This window comes from Atractosteus spatula, chromosome 7 (assembly GCF_055471065.1).
Source record: "Atractosteus spatula isolate fAtrSpa1 chromosome 7, fAtrSpa1.hap1, whole genome shotgun sequence".
NCBI classification, from domain to species: domain Eukaryota; kingdom Metazoa; phylum Chordata; class Actinopteri; order Semionotiformes; family Lepisosteidae; genus Atractosteus; species Atractosteus spatula.
In genome coordinates, this window is record NC_142712.1 from 4,425,241 (window position 1) to 4,444,226 (window position 18,986).

At 50.2% G+C, this 18,986-nt stretch overlaps 2 protein-coding genes across 4 annotated transcripts; one reads left to right on the plus strand and one right to left on the minus strand.

The window, feature by feature from the left end:
- The first annotated feature begins 97 nt into the window (after positions 1-97).
- spice1 (spindle and centriole associated protein 1) lies at positions 98-10,485 on the plus strand. The gene is made up of 18 exons (XM_088921403.1): positions 98-137; positions 615-749; positions 1,232-1,279; positions 2,037-2,171; positions 2,843-2,945; positions 3,543-3,664; positions 4,336-4,448; positions 4,876-5,030; positions 5,290-5,424; positions 5,804-6,072; positions 6,292-6,423; positions 6,784-6,931; positions 7,308-7,466; positions 7,845-8,314; positions 8,644-8,836; positions 9,143-9,233; positions 9,697-9,784; positions 10,142-10,485. Exons 2-18 carry the CDS (start codon positions 657-659, stop codon positions 10,193-10,195), a joined length of 2,508 nt encoding a protein of 835 aa, XP_088777529.1. The 5' UTR covers positions 98-137; positions 615-656; the 3' UTR covers positions 10,196-10,485.
- Positions 10,486-10,563: 78 nt separating this feature from the next.
- LOC148830222 (uncharacterized) lies at positions 10,564-18,944 on the minus strand. 3 transcript variants are annotated; one of them, XM_088922488.1, is made up of 10 exons: positions 18,718-18,944; positions 17,703-17,790; positions 16,052-16,348; positions 15,332-15,352; positions 14,877-15,128; positions 14,426-14,479; positions 13,767-13,853; positions 13,358-13,423; positions 13,031-13,267; positions 10,564-12,659 (listed from the first exon to the last, which is right to left on the minus strand). In XM_088922488.1, exons 2-10 carry the CDS (start codon positions 17,725-17,727, stop codon positions 11,353-11,355), a joined length of 2,346 nt encoding a protein of 781 aa, XP_088778614.1. In that variant the 5' UTR covers positions 17,728-17,790; positions 18,718-18,944; the 3' UTR covers positions 10,564-11,352. The 3 variants fall into 3 exon arrangements, with proteins under 3 accessions (XP_088778614.1, XP_088778613.1, XP_088778615.1); XM_088922487.1 differs by having other exon boundaries at positions 15,332-15,355; XM_088922489.1 differs by lacking the exon at positions 16,052-16,348 and having other exon boundaries at positions 15,332-15,355; positions 18,718-18,910.
- Between the last annotated feature and the right edge of the window lie 42 nt (positions 18,945-18,986).

An 18,986-nucleotide genomic window follows, 5' to 3' on the forward strand; every position in this document is an offset into this window, starting at 1 on the left:
AGTTAAAACTTCATTTCCCATAATGCAAATGCAACGAAAGCGTCGGTCGCCTTGGTAACATGGCGGAAGTGAACCCATTTTTTTAACCTACAGGCGCGTATTGGAGACAGACGGCGGCAGTACAGAAGTGCGTTAAGGTAAGTTGGGTGTTCAACCGTTTACGAGGAAAGCCGACTCAATCAAATAAGGTTAATTATTTTAATAATAATAATGAATAAACATGAATTATTCGGTTATAAATTGCACCTTTCCTGTAGTGTTTTACTGTGTATTTGTATGAGGTCATTGGATAAATACGTTCGTGTTGCGTGACAATGTAATTGATTCCCTGCTCTACAGTATATACTTACTCTTAATTAGTTGTACAGGGTGGGGGTCTAAAGTGCTAAATTCGCACAAGGAACGGTCCCGTGATTGCTAATTCGAGATTTAACGCTAGTGTGTGGAGACGGGGGTTAACATTTCATTTCCCCCGTCAAAAGCGCATTTCGGATGAAATAATAGCAGTTTCTTCGGGTAAAAAAAAATAAAAATCAAAATCAGAAGTGATTGAAAGCGCTTCTGAAAAAGGCACCTCGGGCCTCTGACTCTTTTGCCCTGGTCGTCTGCCGCAGCCCCAGGACGCGTCCGCCCGGACCTGCGCTGCGTGTTGACGGATGTCGTTCGTCAGAGGCAGCCGCTCCTGCCAGCCGGGGAGGAAGGCGACGCGGGTCAGAAAGAAGAAAGCGGCAGGCCAGCAGGACTGGGTGGTGAGTCTCACCCCTGCCTTCCCTGGACAGTCCGCAGGCGTCTCTCCGGCACTGCACCGGCAGGAGCAGGACAGCTCTTCCTCTCCTGCCAGCGTCACCCTGCGGAGGTGCACTTGTCAGAGCACATTGAATCGAGTCATTTCTATTGAAGAAGTCATGTGAGCTCCATGGGATAGCTGGTAGTAATACACACTGGACCCGTGGTGGCATTTTACTCCCAGCTGGTAAGCAGTCTTTCAGCGCAGCACCTGTTTGTGGCCTCCATGCTGTGGACCGTGAGCGGTTTCGGCTGCAGTCAACTGGGTTTACAATCCCTGTAAACCTCCGGGTGTTGAGGGACTGATGCCTGATGCTCGGCAGCCGTTTGGCTCGACGTTTTCCTCTTTAATAATGAAGCGGCGATCAAAATATCGTCAGGCACTGCGTTTGTCCTGCCTTGTTTGCAGATTGATCGATTCATTAATTTATTTTTTTTCGTTTAGAGCACCATTCAGGATCTCAGCGTCCATCGAGCAACTCCAGAGGAGCTGGTAAGTGGGACTGAGTGCCACCGTGCGCTTGGGGAAGAAGAGGAAGCGTTCTCAAAACAAGCCTCTGATGCGCTGTAAATCCTGGTAGTCTATAAAGAGATCGTGCACCGGGGACAATAAACAAGAGAAAACTGCAGTTGTAAAAGTTTGCGAGGCCTGCTGCTCTGTAATAGTCTCCTGTTTCCATCTCCTTCTGGCTCAGATTAAATCAGTCTCTTCACCAATCTGAATCACAAAGTTGGCCATCTTTTGATGGCTCTCTGCCCCCTGTCGAGAGTTTACACAGGACACGAGGCTATTTGGTTTTACTAGATCAGATAAGATCACTTTATTGGCCATATACAATTTCTTGCATTAGGAATTTGTCTTTTCGCATACCCCAGCTTGCTCTCCGTGAGACACGCAGACAGGGAGAGAAGCTGGGGGTCAGAGCGCAGGGTCAGCCATTTATACAGCACCCCTGAAGCTGCTGGGGTGAAGGGCCTTTCTTAGGTTCCCAAAGGAGTAGGATTCCTCTGCCAGCTGCGGGATTTGAACCGGCAACCCTCCAGCCACAGGTGCAGATCCTTAGCCACAGAGCCACCGCTCGGCCAAGCTAGGGCGTTTGGGCGCTAGTAGCGAATTGACCCGATGCAAGCTCCCCACCTCGAACCAGGGGAAAGCGCTGGAGGAGCCGGGGTTGGGGGTTGCAGTCTGCGGGGCCGGAGCGGGGAGGGTGGAATCCTTTCTGTGACCCCAGCCCCTGTGCTGCACGCAGAGCCGGCGCCACGAGCTGCACCGCTCGAAGAACAGGGCCGCAGCGCAGTGGGAGCTCCGGGAGAGGGCGCTGAGGGGGCGGCGCCCAGCCAGCCCCGACCCCCTGGAGAGAGCCAGGCTGGCCATTATGAGGGAGGTGAGTTCGCACTGTACCGGCAGGAGCAAGACAGACCTTTCTCTTCTGCCAGTGTCGCACTGTGGATGGCAGGCATCAATAGTTTGTTGTTGTGCGTAGGGAATGTGCACTTGTTATGGCACATTGAATTGAGTCATTTTGTACTGAGGAAGTTACGTGAGCTCCATGGGATAACTGCTAATAATACACACTAGACCCATGTGATTATAGTATCCTAATGACTGCAGTAAACTAATTGCAGCCTATTCCAGCAAGCACTAGGTGCAAGGCATGGTACACCCTGGACACGACATCAGTCCATCGCAGACACAAGCATACAGACACACACCAGGGCCAGTTTTCCCAGAAGTCTAACCTCCCTGTATGCTAGCCACTGTGACACCAGGGTGCCCATAATTTTACTTTTTCATTGAGGTTAAATAACCCCTCTTATCTGTACAGGAGAAAAAACCCCTAAGATGAAAAGTTAAGCTGTTGACATCTCTTGATGCAGAGTTATAAAAACATTCAGTAGCAGTTAACAGAATGCCACAGGTCTGCAGTGTTTGTTTTCTGCGGGAGCCTAGATGTAAAGACTTTAGGAGATGGACAGTAACTGGGGGGGGGGGAATTACTTTCTATGCCTGTATTGTTAAGCAGGATTTGAGTGCAGCCCCTGTGTTTGCGCGCAGGTGCTGTCGGAGCAGTATCGGATGCAGGACGTGCTGGAAAGGTCGGACAGAGCCTTGGCTGTCGTGAAGGATTTGTTTGGTGATGCGCCACGCAGGCAAACAGGTGCTGCTGCTGCTGCTCTCTCGCTCATTCTCTCTGCCATCTTCACGCCCCTCTTTATCCAACACTTGGGTGCTAAGCTAATCCCTGTCACTTCCTGTGACCATGTGCCTCACTCCGTGGACCTGCCAGAGTGTGTGCAGGTCAAGCTCAGATGAGTGGAGCTCGCTGCCGATAGTAATTATATGCAGCCCTGCAAAATGGCACAAAAGAATATGACAGCAGAAGCATGTTGAGTGTTTCCAGTGAGCTTAATAGTTTTTTAGTTATACAATTCTCACTGTTTCTTGTCCATATATATATATATAATACCATTGCTTTAAAATAAAGGAGAGGACTTAAATGGTGGGTTCTGCTATAGATTAATTCATTTCAGTTGTGAACTGAAAGAACAAATGTGGCATTTGCACGATGCTCGTTCAGACTCTTCTGAACGCCGAATGGAGGACTGATGCACGGTGCTCCTTCACAGTGTTACTCCACCCGTTGTTAAAAGCCACATTTATTTTCTTTTGATCTGCCATCAAGCGCCGTGGCATATTGTTGGCAACGGCAGTCACTCAGGTGAACACAGCAGATATGACTCTGTGTTGTCCCCAGGTTTCCCCAATGTGACTGTGGCCCCCGACTGTGACCCAGACTCCTCAGTGATGCCTGTGCTGCAGAGGCCTGACCCACCCACACAGCTGTCTATCCTCAGCCAGTCAATCATGGACCCGCAGGTATGGCCACCTATCACCCCCTGTGCCTCTCCGGCCTGAACAGGCACAGGATCTACCCTGGACTCAGCAGCAATTTTTGTTTTTAAATGCTACGATACAATAGGCCTATTCAGAATTCAGAGGCCAGGAAATGTTCATCCATCCAGCCGGGGATGAATCAGTGGAGAGGAGTCCCTTGTTGGTTTTAGAACTGGATTGAAAGAGTAGGACGGTTTTATTTAAAAAGGCAGATGCTAATGTCTCATTATTAAGTGTTCAAAGCCCTGTCTCCAAGGCCCTACCGACTTCACAGCCACGAAAAAGTGACAGAGACCACAAAATCAGGTCTGTCTTTAAAGACACCAAAATATAATTAACGTACAGTGTTTGCCTTTTAGGCTTTTCATGTTTTATTATGCTATAATTAGTTTTTGAACTGCCTCTTAATATGCAGAAGCACCGCAGAGACAGAACAAATTCAAAAGTTTATTTGTACCACATATGCTCCAATATTTTAAAAAAAGTAAGTACTGTATTTCTTATCCTTGTTCTGTGGGCAGAAACCATCCTTTGAAAGTGATTCACCTAAAGCTGCTAAAGTTATAATCCACAGACCAGGGTGGCAAGTGTGATTAGGGATTGCAACCTGTTGTGTGAGTAACAAAGTAATGCCCTTGCTGACCACGTCCCAGGCTCTGAACGAGGTGTGTGATGAGAGCCCGAGTCCGAGAGAGTCTGAGTGCAGCGAGGAAGAGGGAGATCCGTCCGAATCCGTCACCTTCAACTCCAACATTGACATCAGCAGGTAAAAGCCACCGGCCCTCTGTGAAGGAATACCACTTGTGGCAGCAGGTACTTCTGTACTGAGCACATGGGCCCTCTGTGAAGGCATACCACCTGTGGCAGCAGGTACTTCTGTACTGAGCACATGGGCCCTCTGTGAAGGAATACCACCTGTGGCAGCAGGTACTTCTGTACTGAGCACATGGGCCCTCTGTGAAGGAATACCACCTGTGGCAGCAGGTACTTCTGTGCTGAGCATATGGGCCCTCTGTGAGGAATGTGGGGATCGTTTGATTCGCACGGTCTCAAAAGTCTTCTTTTGTGTTCTTGTTTTTGTTTTTCCATGAGTAAGCGGAATAAAAAAGAAAATATTAAAATGTTTGCTGAGGTTCATGCTCTGAGTTTATAGCTTTGCTAACCTTTAGCTGCTCTCTGCCCTGTGGTTCCAGATACAGCCGTTATCTCCGGGAGAAAGAGCCGATCGGTCAGCAGGGGAGGCCTGGCGATCAGCAGCACAGCCTTTCACATGCGCCTTTGGCTGCTGGTGCACCCAGGAGCCCTCACACTCCCCTTTCCAAAGCGGTGCCCTCTGGGGAGCGGGCAGGTAGGTGTGCCGAATAAATTGCTGCTCTTTCAGCTCGGGACATCACGTCCAAAACAGGGTTGAGTGTTAGTACTGTGTCAGTACAGAAACAAAAGACTGGAATGTAACGAGAAGTCCAAGGGTTGCCTTTCCCTTAGTTTCACATTTACGGATTTTAAAACAGTCTCCTGTCAGTATAATGTCGTGAAGTGGCAGCTGCTCTTGACCAGCTGTTGGGTGCTGGTGTTGGAGTAAGCTCCTGTGCTGTGTGTTGGAGCAGCTCTCAACGCCACAGCTGCGGTCCAGAGAGTGCGGCCCAGACGACAGGCTGCAGCACCGAGCCCGGCCTCCCCTCGGCACTCCTCCGCCCTCGTCACCCACATCCTCAACCCCCACCCCCGACCCCGCAGGGCAGGTAGGCAAGAGAGGCTGGCTCAGCTCCCCCTGGGAGTTCAGTGAAACAAGCATAAACTTTGTGTGTCGTACGGTGTTTCTGGACAATGCGGGATTCAGGGCTTGACCTTTAGGATGCGCAGTCCACTTACCGTGTATGTTTAAATCTGTGTTTAGTAAAATGATAATAAAGGAATTTTATTACAATGTAATAACATGTAATGTAATGTAAAAAATGTGTAATGTGTATGTAAAACATAATGTAATAAAATGAAATCGGTAATGTTTTTCATTTTGGGCAGATGAGTAAATAAAGTGCAGAGTACCTGTATATCCATGGTATGTGCTCATTTTCATTTCGAGTGCCCTTCTTAACGGGACTTTGGTTATACAATGTGTAGGTAAGAAGAGCAAACCCCTGGGCTCCAGTCGCAGGCGCTGTGAGGAGCCCCCAGGTCTGGACAGTTCGGCAGTTGCCTCTCTGAGCAGCAACCAGTCCAGCCTTGAGCTGCTGCAAAGCATGCTGGGTGAGGTGGAGCAGGAGCTGGACTCCTTGGACCACCAGGATCCCCACAGTAGCGTGGCCCCACCTCACAGAGCCCCGGGACTGACTGGTTTCTCGGTGTCCTTGGTCTCCACGCTGCGTAGGCTGGCCCAACACCTCAGACAGGTACCGAGCCTTCTCATTACAGCACTGGGCTGGGAGTCTTGACTGCGGCTGTGTGAAACGTAGCTGCTTGGATGCCAAAAAACTGAGAAATCGGATATTATTGTTGTTGATTGTTGGATTATGGTCCATCCACAAAGCGGGAATCCATTTAGTTGTTACAAGCGTATCAAGTGCAGTTTTTGAAAGGCATGAGGTGACCGTGCTGTGTGCCCTGGCTAGAGTGACCGTGCCCTGCAGGGGGAGATGGCAGAGAGGAGGAGGCTGGAGGAGGAGACGCGAGAGCAGCGCAGTCTGATCGACGCCTTGACTGCAGAGGCTCTGGCCCTGAGAGAGGAGAACTCAGCCATGCAGGTACAGCACGGGCTCGCTACATCCTGAAAGATCAGTAGGTTTACTTTTTATTGTGTTACATTTCCTGACCATTAACAGTTTCTTTTATTTGATTGTAGTAGGGTTGCTCTGGATTCAGCATCAACACAGAGATTTTACAATGAGCTTAAGAGGTTTTTTTTTTTACAATGTTTCTTAGAGAAAACAAACATGAATAACCTTTGTCCTTGAGCTTCATTTTCATCAAGTGTTTTTTTTTTCTAACGCTAAACCTCAGGTGTGGTGACCTCATGTCACTTAGCAGGTTATGTTTAGCAAGCCTAAACTGGCGTAATTAAATGCATTTCAGGCCCAATGGACAGTGTCTATTACTTTCTACAGGTGAAGCTGCAGCAGCACATTGCAGCAACAGAGCAGCAGCTGAGCTCCGTGAGAGAGGGGCTGAGAGCACTGGGAGTGAAGACAGACTTTGAAGAGCCACAGTCCAGACTGGCAGCCGATACTGCTGCCATTGGCACACAAAGCACAGGTACTTCAGTGTAGTACCCCAGCAGATTGAACTTGACTTACAGAACAGCTGCCCACACTGATCTTCTTTAAGTCACACAGAAGTTATATTTTACATTAACCAAATGGTGTAGTTAAGTGTTAGTAGTGTTTCGTGTTAATAATTGTACTGTGCACAAAATATACTTTAGGTAATTGTCATGGTTTTGTTGAAACCAGCTTTGACAGTGTTGATTGTTTTCTCTGTTTGAGCCAAATATGAGGAGCTGTTTCATTTGATCTTTGTCAAATACAGTAGTTAGCCATTCATTTTGCCCTTGCCTTGTACTGCCACACCTGTAACGTGCTGCGGTCTTGGTCCTTGTGCGTGTTTGTTTGTGCTGGCGGTCCCGTGTCAGACGGAGGGATGCCAGTACCGACCGCGATCCTTCCCGGGAACGCGAGTCCGGAGCAGGGGCCCTCCGGCACGGTCCTCCCACAGCACCTCTTTCACCCCGCCGTGCTTTTGTCACCCCCCCGCCAGAGAGACAGCCTGCCCGCCCGCACGGCACCGTCAGGTGAGGAGGGAGAGGGCGGGAACCTCCCACCTGTCTGAAACATGTAGATAATGGCGTCTTCCCGGCTTTTGTGATTCACTCACCAATATTACAAGTTCCATTTGTCTGGACATGTGACGCTTAGCATTCTTTGGTCTCCTGCTTGGGGAGTTAATTCTGTTTGGCTTCAAACATACTGATTAAATTATAATACATATCCCTTGTTTTATTCTGGGTTGTACTTAACAGTTGCTGCGTTCTAATGTAGACATCTGACAAAGTGTGGGATAGATTCCTTACAAAGCTTCGGAATAAAACACTGCTTTGATTTGTTAAAGGATTTTTTTTCCCCATTAGATCACTAATAACATAATTCAAATCTGCTTCATGTGTTTCCAGTCGTAAGAAATGTCTTCACAGAAAATCGGGATCCGCACCTCAACGGACAGGGCTGTGGCATGGGGCAGTCAGGACCAGACAGACAGGTGGTGCCCCCCTCTGTGGGGGTTACTTCCCAGCGAACCCGGGACGAGCTGGAGGAGCTCAGCGTGGCATCCTCCTTCGCCAGCCTGCCCAGCTCCAGCCTTTTCCCCAAGACTGGGCTCCACAGCGCAGCCATCCCAGAGAGTCCCAGACCCGAGCAGGCTCCCGCCTGGAAAGCGGAACTCTCCCAACTTCCGAGTTCTGCGCAGAAGCAGGAGTCCTTGCTGGGCCACATCACGGAGCTCAGCAGACAGAATTCTCTCATCCGGGCGCAGCTGGGGCAGTTCAGATCCCAGGCAGCTGAGGCCGCTGTGCCCCAGGAGAACAAAAACACAGCCTCAGCACCTGCGAGGAAGGCATGTGTGGCTGAGGAGCATGGAGGACAGGTGAGACACCCTGACAGAAGCACTTCCTCAATAAGGGCACTCTCATGGATACTTAGTCCTGAGTCTACTATGTAATACTCTCAACTTTTGAATGTTTTTAATTGCCCCTTGGCTACAGAACTAGTTCTACAAGACAGCTGAACTTTAAATTCAGAAAAAAGTCAGTAGTCGCATGCTTCACCAGTAGAGAAATATTTGGTCCCGATTTAATTGACTTCAGTCATCTTGACGGGATCGATGTTTTTTTTGCTTTCAACCCAGCCACCTCCTGCCGTTCAAACTGGACTTGTTTCATTTTCCTCGTTGTGTTTCTGCTTCGGTCCCGGCAGCAGAGGGCGCCCCCCTCCCTGTCCGTGTCCAGCGTGGAGCAGCGGATCGCGGAGCTGAACCGTCAGAGCGCGGAGGCGCGCGGCAGGCTGCTGGAGCTCATCGAGCAGCAGAGGCGGGTGTCCTCTGGCGGCGGCGTCTCCCCCAGCATCTCTCCCATCCCCTCGCCCCCCCTGGCCAGCCTTGGTGCTGCCGGTAAGGAAGGGACCTCTGTGTTGTCTGGGGAAAAAAAGCCTTTCACTTCACTTTTCTGCAGCAAAATGCTTTTAGGTGCATTTTATGTTGATTTGACCATATTTTACTGTACAGTTTATTTAGCCTTGTCCTTATAGGATACTACCTGTTTAGTCCTTTCACAATGTCCATATTTAAAGAATATGGTCACCTTAACAGCTAGGAGAAAAGCTTTAAAGAATCATCATCTATCAAAATTGTAAATCATAGTACATTTATATCAGGACAAACTTGTTGACATGTCCGTTTTTTTGCTCATTGCTACAGGGAGGACTGTAGAGGTGTCTATCCCACTGCCTGAAATTGAGTCTACTGCTGGAACACCACCTTCCTCTGTGGATAGGAGCTACAGTAGGAGGTGAGGAGTTTTAATACCTTCAGGACGTTTTGTTTCAATGATTCCTATGGCCCTCATGTAAAAGTTTTTATATACTCTCCTCTCCTAATCTGATAAACATTCCAGAGGGAATTTTATCGATTTTCTTACATGGTGGTGTAAATCAAAATGTTTTAAACATTGATCATAATAGAATACATATATTATTCATATATATATAGTATTATAGTCATAATAGTATTAACAGTACCTTGCAAGGGTATTCAGACCTCTGTTGCTGTTCACATTTTGTTGCTCTAATACTGACAGTTATGACACTTTGAAGTAGCAGTTCATACTTGTATACGCCACCTACTCCACATTCAAATAAAAAAACATGCAAACAATGTGAGAGGTAAGCCAGGAATATGAAAAAAATGGAAAAGTCACAACTGCGCAAGTCTTAAAATCTTGCATGATTGTTGGGTCTCATCTGCTGTGCCAGGTCTGCAGGCTCTGGCAGTAGGAGCACTTCTCCCCTGAGCACCTGTACAGCAGAGGGAAGGCCCGCACCCATCCAGCGCAGGTCCAAGGTACGACAGCTTACAACTTTCCAACTACCCTGGCTCTAACCATGCTATACCTCATTTAAGTTGGATGAAGAGGTAATATCGCACTGCCTAATGCAACAGGGGTGCTCTCTTTCTAAGTGAAAGCATAACCTCTGAAGGGTTTATTGCTCATCTCCTTTGTAAAGCTGTGTTTTGAACTGTAATGTAAGCTATCAGTTAGCGGTATTGTCCTTTTGTAGCAGTTAGAGACTGAGGGGTGTATTACCGATGGAAAAGTAACTGGCGCATATTAAATGTCACAAAGTCCTTTTTTACTTTCCTTCGCATCACAAAGTCCAAATGTTTTCAAGGCATTTTTGTCTCTTTTGTCTCTGGCAGGTGGAGAAGGTGAAAGATGAAGGGTGGTTTGCGTTATACACTCACACTAAGTGACTCTGCTTGTTGCTGATGGACGAGAGAAGCTCAGATGAAGGATTTACATTTCTTTGCCCGCTTATTTTAAGCAGGCTGAGCTAAAAATGTAATATTAAGTGCTTCTCACTGTTCCGAGAACAAAAAGAGCAGAATGCTCATCAAGGTTACATTGCATGTTATGCCCATGCTTTTAAAGACTTTTTTTCTTTTAAGTTTACTTTTTATATGTACTTTTAAAGTTTTAGGAATTTTAAATTATAATGCAATTTTACCCAAATCAAATAAATCAAGATGAATCCATTTTAAAATGGGTCGGAGATGTTCTTGGGCTAGTTGGTATTATTTCCACGTTGATGAGGTATCCAGACAGTGAGGTGGAACAATCATAAAACACCTGAATTAAAAGATTTTATTGCTGACATCTGAAGGCATCCAGGAATTACTACAGCTTCATATCAGTCATCCAGATCCAGGAGGTACAGACATTCATAGACAACACATGAGGTATTACTGTACTAAGCACCAAAAAAACACCACTCCATGCATAGTTGGTTTAAGAAAAAGTCATACTGATTAAATGTTTTGGATTTGGCACCGTTTTGATAAATTCATACACTTACTTCACCACAGATGTCCTGTTGATCAGCCCAGTTGCCCACAAATGATAATTGGCATGCAGCATCTGTCATGTCCCTTCGACATAATCTCAGTCTATATGCTACACAAAAAGATACTGTAAGTGTGATCATGATAACTGAGAATTTGCTGCAACTCTAAGTGGTAAGTTTCTTTTCATGCTCCGTTTCAAATACTTTTTGAAATACATGCTTCATCAACTCCTAATCTCAAGGAAGAACAGACCCCTATTATGCAGGGCGCCACTTTCACATTTTTTATAAAAAATAATAGGATTGTCAAACAGTAGCAAAACCTCAAATGTGCTGAAAACCGCCGGTAGTCTTAACCACTAGCCTCTCCCGAAACTGGGTAAGGAGCCCGTTCATGTAACGTAATTAATATCTGCACCAAGCCACTTACTCATAGTGTTCAGTAACCATTTCTAAGGCACGTGGATAAGAGTCCATAAAAACTGACACTGTGCTACCCTAAAAGATAGCTTCCCCATATTGATATGAAGAACCCCGCTTCTGACAAACTGCTGACCCATCCGAAATTCACAGAACTGTGCAGCCGTTTTTCTCGGCGGCTGCGATCTGCCCATTTTTAAAAGTGAACTTGACCTCGCACTGCTGCCCGGACGACTTGATGAGGAAGCAGCAGCTGCCTTCCTGCAGCAGCACGGAGTACCGCTGAGTGAGGGCATGCAGCCCGGCCTTCGGTCCCTCTGGGCTGTGCACCCTGAGCCACGCTTTCCCCTGCTCGGCCAGCAGCACCACGCCAGCTCCCTCCCTCTCCAGCTCTGGTGTTGCCTCATCGGGCAGGCCAGATATTTGGAAAGAGCGCGGCTCGCTGCGTCGGAAATACTCTTGCCCTCTGTATCCACGGCAGTGCAGGCGCACGAGGAAGGAGGCTGGCTCGGACGTCGAGAACTGGAAAACCTCCTCCATGCCGTTGTCGATGGCGACGGGGCCGAGCACGCTGCGAATGCCCCTGAGCTCCGCCCAGCCGCCCGCCATCCGCACGTCCTCGAAGACGAACTGGAACGAGTGCCTGTCGCTGCTCCGCAGGTACTCCTCCAGGACGCGGAGTGTGTGCCAGTGCAGGGTCACCAGGGACGGCACACCCAGGACCAGGGGGTTGAACTCGACTACGGAGAGCAGCCGGAAATGAAGTCCTCCGTCGAAGGCGTCCGGCGCGAGCTCGGGAGTGGAGAGTGCCGACCGGATTTCCTGGATGATATCCAAGAGCGGGGCCTGCGCAAGGTCGGTGCCTTGCCCCCGTTTAGCCACCCGGGCCAGGAGCTGGGCGATCTTGAGGCAGATCTCCTTGTACTGCGCGGCCACCACGGTCCCGTCCCCCAAGACGGCTGGATCTTCCCTCGCAGGCGGGGCCCTCTGCTGCAGCACCTTGTAGATGACCTTGGAGGCCAGGCCCTTGAAGCGGGTGACCCTGTGCAGGCTGCGCGGCCTGCAGCGGTAAACCTCTCCCTCCAAGCGGGCCGAGAACTCCACGCTGTCCAGCCGGGGGTGCAGGTCCCTCAGCAGCTGCGCCAGGACGCACAGGCTCTGCCGGAGGCTATTGAGGGTCTGCTCGGCCCAGCACTCCTCCAGCTCCTGCACCAGCTCCGGCTCTGCCAGCCCATTCCCCTTGAGTCGCTCCACGGCGCCCAGCGGCCCAGACCAGCGCACGGCGGGCGGGTCCTCCTCCACCACGGCCAGGCAGTCCCAGGCAAGGAAGCTGAAAAGGTGCCAGCACTTCTGGATTTGCTCCTCCTGCTGCTGCTGCTGCCCCCTCTCGAGATGGGCTGCGGCCTCCTGCAGCAGCTCCAGCAGCAGCCGGCCCCTCTCCGACAGCCTCAGTCCTGCCAGCAGAGAGGAGAACCCAGCTCCCGTCAGGATAAATTCTCATAATTCACCACACCTGCAAATGCGATTATAGTCCCACCGAACAGCCCCAGAGCTCGGGACAGGTTTGGGGATAATGTCCGCACTGGAGTCGGGGTTAAGTTTACAGTGGAACAGAGCGAGACCCAAATGCTGGGTTTCATGTTTATTAAGCAGACATGATTTTCTTAGAGCAACAGCCACAGTATTTTATGCTGCTTCGACAGGACTGCTTGAGGCAACTTTGTGGTGCTGGATGGTAATTAATAGCACTCCCCCCGATCTTTACAGGTTAACGAGCTATGTGTACCATGAGAAGAAGGAAGGTGAATTAAAGATGTGGGCGTACTGTTAGTGTCGCAGGCTGCAGCCTTGGCCAGCAGACGGCTGGGGTCCTGGGTCTTCTCCATGAAGCAGTGCACTACGGCAGCCAGCTGGTGCAGGTCTCCGGTGCTGTCCAGCTCCAGCAGGCACTCCCTGGCCGCCTTGCGCGGCAGCCCCAGGGCCACGCCCAGCTCGCAGACGTTCAGGGTCATCCCCGCGTCCAGCTGCAGGCCCAGCTGCCCCATCACTTGGCTGATGACATCTGTCCGGGGGAAAGAAGGACGCAAGGGGTTCAAGAGCAGCAGAGAAAGCACGACCGAGGCGCTCCCGACGAGCCACGGATCAGACCAACCTTTCTCCGCAGCGGGCAGATCGATCTCCTTTCCGTACTCGGTCCTGAGGGTCAGGTTTCGAAGCACTGCCACAACACAGACACCAGTTAGTGAACGGCGGCAGCGCCCGTGTATTCCCTAGTCACCTGCGGGCATCCCCGAAATTCACCGGGCGGTAACCTTTTTAAATCCGATCTGAAAGGGGCAAAGGCATCAGTTCTTATTTACTGTGTTTGTAACGACAGTTGCAAACAGATCCAGAGTCTGCCTCCTGACCCCGTATCACCCCTCCCTCCTTCCAGGCCCGTCCTGCGCCGGACCCACTCCAGGTCTGCTCAGGAGTTCAGAGGTGAAATGGGTTTAAAGGGAAAGCTGGCTGTCAGAAACCGGCATAACGTGTGGGGAAAAAAAATCTTCCGGCATACTTACTGTCTTCAATGGGGCTCGTTTCTTCTACAGCTAGGGCACAGCTGGTTGTTGCCAATATCGGTGGATGTGCATCAGACATGGTGCTCACTACAACACAGAACGCTCACCATCACAGAAGCAGTGCCTGACCACTACGGCTAAAGAGACTGGAGAACTTCTATTTCTTCCCCAGAGAGTCAACCGTTTCAAAGGATATTCTAATCATAAACCTCTAGGGGAGGTGTCATTCAAAAGCAGGCTTGATCACTCTATATGGAAAGGAAGTTAACTGATCCTGGAGGCAGTGGAGTGTAGTGGGCAAGGCTCTGGACTCGTAACTGATGGACAGCGGGTTCAAATCCCTGCTGTAGACCCTGCTATCGTACAAGTACCTGTGAGTGACGCAGTAACACAGGGTACCTTGAGTGTGGTACTTGACCCCAGCTGCTCCAGTCGAGGCAGCTCTATAAACAGGAACTAGTACTGCTGGGAGTAGGTCCTGTGATGGACTGGGGTAACATCATGCCTAGAAACCTGAATACATTCTGGCCTGATGTGTGTGGCTCAAATGGAATTGCCTACCATTTGATCCTGGATGATCCTCCCCTCTTTAGAAACAGACGTAGGGGGACAATGCATATTGACACCAACATGACTGCATTGGAGTATGGCTTCTGTACCTGGCTGGATTGCATTGACACCACCCTCCCAGGACTTCACTGAAGACGTGCAATCTGGAAATTCAGGAAAATAGAGAAACAGAGAAACAAAGACGTTCTTTAAAAATCACACACAACCCAGGGACAAAACACGCTATAGGAGACAAAGCCCTCCTGGTAAAGTCAGTGCAGTTACTATGTTCACTACAGTATCTGAACACCTCAGGAATTCAGTATCGTTGTTCACTGTGCTGGAAAAGGAATAAAAAGAGAAGTTACAATGCTTTTCTTTCCAAATGTTCTCGTGGCTTCAGCGCGGGCATCATCCCCACTGTTACAGAACCACCAGCGCGCCCAAGCAGGGGAATTGGGTCTTTAATATAACAGTCCGCCTGTGAGCATCCGGCATGACCTCGGCCACGCACCCGGACGTGAAGGCAGAGTCCAGAGAAGGGGCACGGGGGCCACTCACCGTCGATGTCCCTGGCCAGGAAGCTGTCCTCGCGGCGCAGGGCCTGGTAGAAGCTGCGGCAGGCGGCCTCCCCGCGGGCCAGGCAGAGGGCCACCAGCTTCTGGGTCTGCAGGAAGGGGGTGGGCGCAGCCTGCACCTGCTCCAGCTCGAACAGCGAGAGCACGCCCTCGGAGTAGAGCCGCACGGACAGGGGGGTGACCAGGGGGCCCAGCCGGTGGCACAGCTCGCTGACCTGGCTCTGCAGCTTCTGCTCTGATGGGGAGAGACGCAGACAGAGGCACGGCGCTCCAGAAGCAGTCCACAAGGCGCCGAGAGCTTTCTCCCTTAACAACCGGCTCGGGTTTTACTCCGCGGGCTACGACTAAATCTGGTACTCACTCCGCAGAGAACACTCACTGAGCACGTGCAACTGTGCAGAAATGAGCAGTACTGTCAGGGTCCGGGGAACAACATACCTGTTGGGCCTCGCTTGATATCTGCTGTGAAAAGAAGGAAAGATGCTGTCAGTGTAGGGTTAGACTGCCTTCCCCCCCAGCTACTGTACTTTACTGCTGTCAACAACCAATATCTGTCTAATTATTGTAAATGAAATCCCTAAAACTTCCACTACAATTCAAGAGCAAGATGTCTCATCTTGTCAGAAAGATCAAGGCGCTCGGATTGTGACTCGAGATTACTTATTCAATAAGCAAAATATAAAAATATTTTTTTTCTTGCTGTGAAGTGCAGCCAGGCAAATTGTAGGACTGGAAGAAGTCGCAGCGCAGTCCAGTGCAAGTTGGAGACAAGTTTAATGTGAGACAGAAATGGCCATTTCTGGGGAACACTGGGAGAAGACAGACAGTGTCCTGAGTTCCAGCAGTGGACAGTGAGTTTTACAGTCCGGGTGCAGCCATAGTCACCCTATGTTATTACCACACATGGGTGTCTCTGAGTGATCACTGCCGGTGTATTGAAAGCACAGAAAAAACTCCCACGCATGGCGCAGTGGCTATTCCTGGCCACGTGCTCTCCTCCCCTCAGTTATTCCTGAAATGTCTCCTGCAGCAGGTGTCTGTTTACAATGCTCTCAGGCCAGGGCGGAAGGCAGACGCGGACGAGCGCAAGCCAGCAGGCGCGGAGGTTACACTGCGCCACGCCCCGCCCTGCTGAAAGCGCGTCGTGCGGAGGCCTACCGGGCTCGGTGTTCAGCCAGTCCCGGAGCCGGGGGTACTGGTGCCGGCACTTTCTCAGGCACTCCAGGAAGTGGCGGGTCTTCTCCTCGTCCAGCTGGTAGTGCACCACCTCCAGTAGCTTGCGCGCCCTGTTCCTGGCCGTGCTCTCGGCCTGCACGTCGCTGTAGTTGTCGTCCGTGATGACGTGGGCCGCCAGCAGGTGGTCCAGCAGCGGCGCGATGTTGTACAGCGCCGCCACGAGCAGGTCCCAGGAGTTCTGGATGTGCGTCTTCAGGGGCTCGGCGGCCCCGTACCCGTCTGCCAGCACAAGCACAAGTCAGCGCCACCTGCTGGCGGTTCTCGGGAATGCGCCAAAAGGCCCGGCCAAAGTAAAACACACCGGAGACAGAAAAACATGAAGCTATAAAATTCTCAGTGTGCTTTCGTAGTCTGTTGTACGAAGGGAAAGGTTTCTTCGGTGAAGCAAAGCAATTGAATTTTCAACCTCGGCAGCCAGTCCCCGGTGTCTACCAATCAATCAATCAATCAATCAATCATTATTTCTGATGATGCTTTCGACGGTGTCCACATGCTGCTGAAAACATGCACTGCACACTGGAAGGGGAGGTAAAAAAAAATTCAGCTTTATCTGTCCGACACTCCGGCCTCTAAGAGGAGCAGGCCCTGAGACAGGGGAGTCCATAGAGGAGAAAGGGCAGGAACTGCCAAACCAACCAGCTTCTACAAAACACACAGGCTGGATGGGCCACACCCACACAGATTCTTGTCCGTCACCTCCCCCGTGTTCTCTGCTTGATGTTTGCAGCTGTATTTTGACATCACAAGCAACTACCTGAGAAATAACATTTTCCGAAAAACACTTCCTGGACAATACGTCCTGTATTCATGTCCCAGGTGTGCTGCAGAACAGAACAGGAGAAACCTCAATGAAAGGAACTTACAACCTGCTCAAAGACAACCAAAGTTGTTGTAGTTGTTGAGACCCATACCCTGATTAAATTAACTGTCAGCTCCCTGTTGACCTCTTCGTCATCCGGTCAGTTCACAGGCACAGAGATTCCACAGGGATACAGAAATACTGTACATACATTTGCCAGGGGGCTGTGGGTAGGACACAGATTCCAAGGCTCCTGATGGACACGCGCAGCTAGAAACAGAGTAACCATCACACGCGAAAGAAAGATGCTCAGACCTTTTGGCTTGCGTGCCTGCTAGCTGGCAGCTAATTGATCAGAGGATCTCATCTAGTCGTTAACTGAAAGGAACCAGGGTTTCGGCCTTGGCGACTCGACTGGGTGGCTCGACTCCCTCAGACCTGTTCCAATGCCCGCTGGCTCTTCTTCTCCCCGACAGTCCAAGCTCGATATGTTTTGAAAAAGAGCGCCCGTTTTACCGTTTTTCAGTGCACGGTATTAGCCGGTTAAACGAGAATCAATTCCTCGTTTACAACAGCCTGAAGATTTCTCATGTTATCATTAACAGTCGCGTTTTAAATGAAGGGGCCTGCCGAAGGGGATAAAAGGCACAGTGGCAGATTCGAACCCTCAACCACCGCTCCATGCTGCTGTCCCACGGCACTGAGCGTGGACGCAGGCCTGCGTGGACTGACTGTGTGTAAGGGATGACGCTAGAAGCGGCGGCTCATCTGTACCTTCCAGGTCGGACGAGGACGCCATCACTTTCCGGAGAGATTCAGGCTGCCGTCTCCGCTAGCTGCTGAGGGACCTCACCTGGGGCTCCTGCAGAAACAGCTGTGTCTCAGACTGAACGGCTCACCAGAGACGCAAACAGCCACATTGGAAAGAAAGCACCTCTTACTAATGTTATTTTTTTTTTGTCAAGGGAGACTGACATGTTCTCATATAGGAAGGACATGATGGGAGCAAAATATTATCATATTTTGTCCATTTTCTAACCACTTCTTCCAAGTCAGGGTCACGGGGCAGCCAGAGTCTATCTCCAGCAAGCAACGGGCACAAGGCAGGGTACAGCCTGGACAGGACGCCAGTCCCTCACAGGGCACACACGCGGACAACTGCCCGCTCACACCTATGGCCAATTTTCCCAGAAGCCAATGAACCTTCCAGTCAGTTTTTGGACTCTCGGAGGAAATCCAGGCAAACACAGAGGGAACATACAAACTCCACAGGTCTGGACTCAAGCCCAGAGCCGCACCGTGTCACCCAATCGTCATCATCATCAAGCAAACTAATGGCACGGCCACCGTGACTTACTGAGAGCAGGCTGCTTTTCTGAGCTCACAGTCCCTCACAGCTGCGCTGGACCGGGAAGAATCACTGCATGACGTCATTACCCTTCCCCCTGCACGGACTGTAGGAGATCGATCGGCGCTACAACAACTCGACACCATTCAACAATAATCGCATAGTGCCTGGGAGCTATTTACTCCGGCTCCCGGGGAACAGCCACTCTACAAAATCTACAGTACAGGAGACGACGCTGAGCACCTGTTTTTTAAAAAATCTGTTTTTAAAACAGTTTTCTAGTTGATATTAACTTTATGAACACATCAGATAGGTTTAGGAAAGAATTCAGAACTCATATCGACTGGCAATTTTGCTGTACGCGATTTGTAAGTCGGCTCTTTCAGTTTGACAATAAGAAGACGCACACGATACACACTCCAGTCAATAACAAATACTCACATAATACTTGCAGATGGTGTCCAGTATTATCTCATAAGTCATAACTAACAATTTCTGAAAACATAAAGACCGAAGCGTCGGCTTTGTCTTTCGCCCCCTTAATCGCCTGGTTAACTTGCTACACGCAGGAACATTTCACCAGTTCGGCAGTGCAGGTCTGCTCGGAAGCGCTTTTGAAAAGTAGCACGGTGTGAGGGAGACTTCCTGGTCGCAGCACGGGCCGGGCTGACGTCACAAAGGGCGGGGTGACTTCCCCGCAGGCCCGGGAA

Excerpts from the sequence above, each read along its gene's own strand:
- spice1 (XM_088921403.1), top strand. The coding sequence starts at position 657 with ATGTCGTTCGTCAGAGGCAGCCGCTCCTGCCAGCCGGGGAGGAAGGCG. Across the intron at positions 3,665-4,335 it reads AGTCAATCATGGACCCGCAG|GCTCTGAACGAGGTGTGTGA; the intron begins GTATGGCCACCT and ends ACCACGTCCCAG. Across the intron at positions 9,785-10,141 it reads CCATCCAGCGCAGGTCCAAG|GTGGAGAAGGTGAAAGATGA; the intron begins GTACGACAGCTT and ends TGTCTCTGGCAG.
- LOC148830222 (XM_088922487.1), bottom strand. The coding sequence starts at position 17,727 with ATGGCGTCCTCGTCCGACCTGGAAG. Across the intron at positions 16,349-17,702 it reads GTCCTCGTCCGACCTGGAAG|ACGGGTACGGGGCCGCCGAG; the intron begins GTACAGATGAGC and ends TTGTGCTGGCAG. Across the intron at positions 13,854-14,425 it reads TGTCAATGCAATCCAGCCAG|TGAGCACCATGTCTGATGCA; the intron begins GTACAGAAGCCA and ends TCTGTGTTGTAG.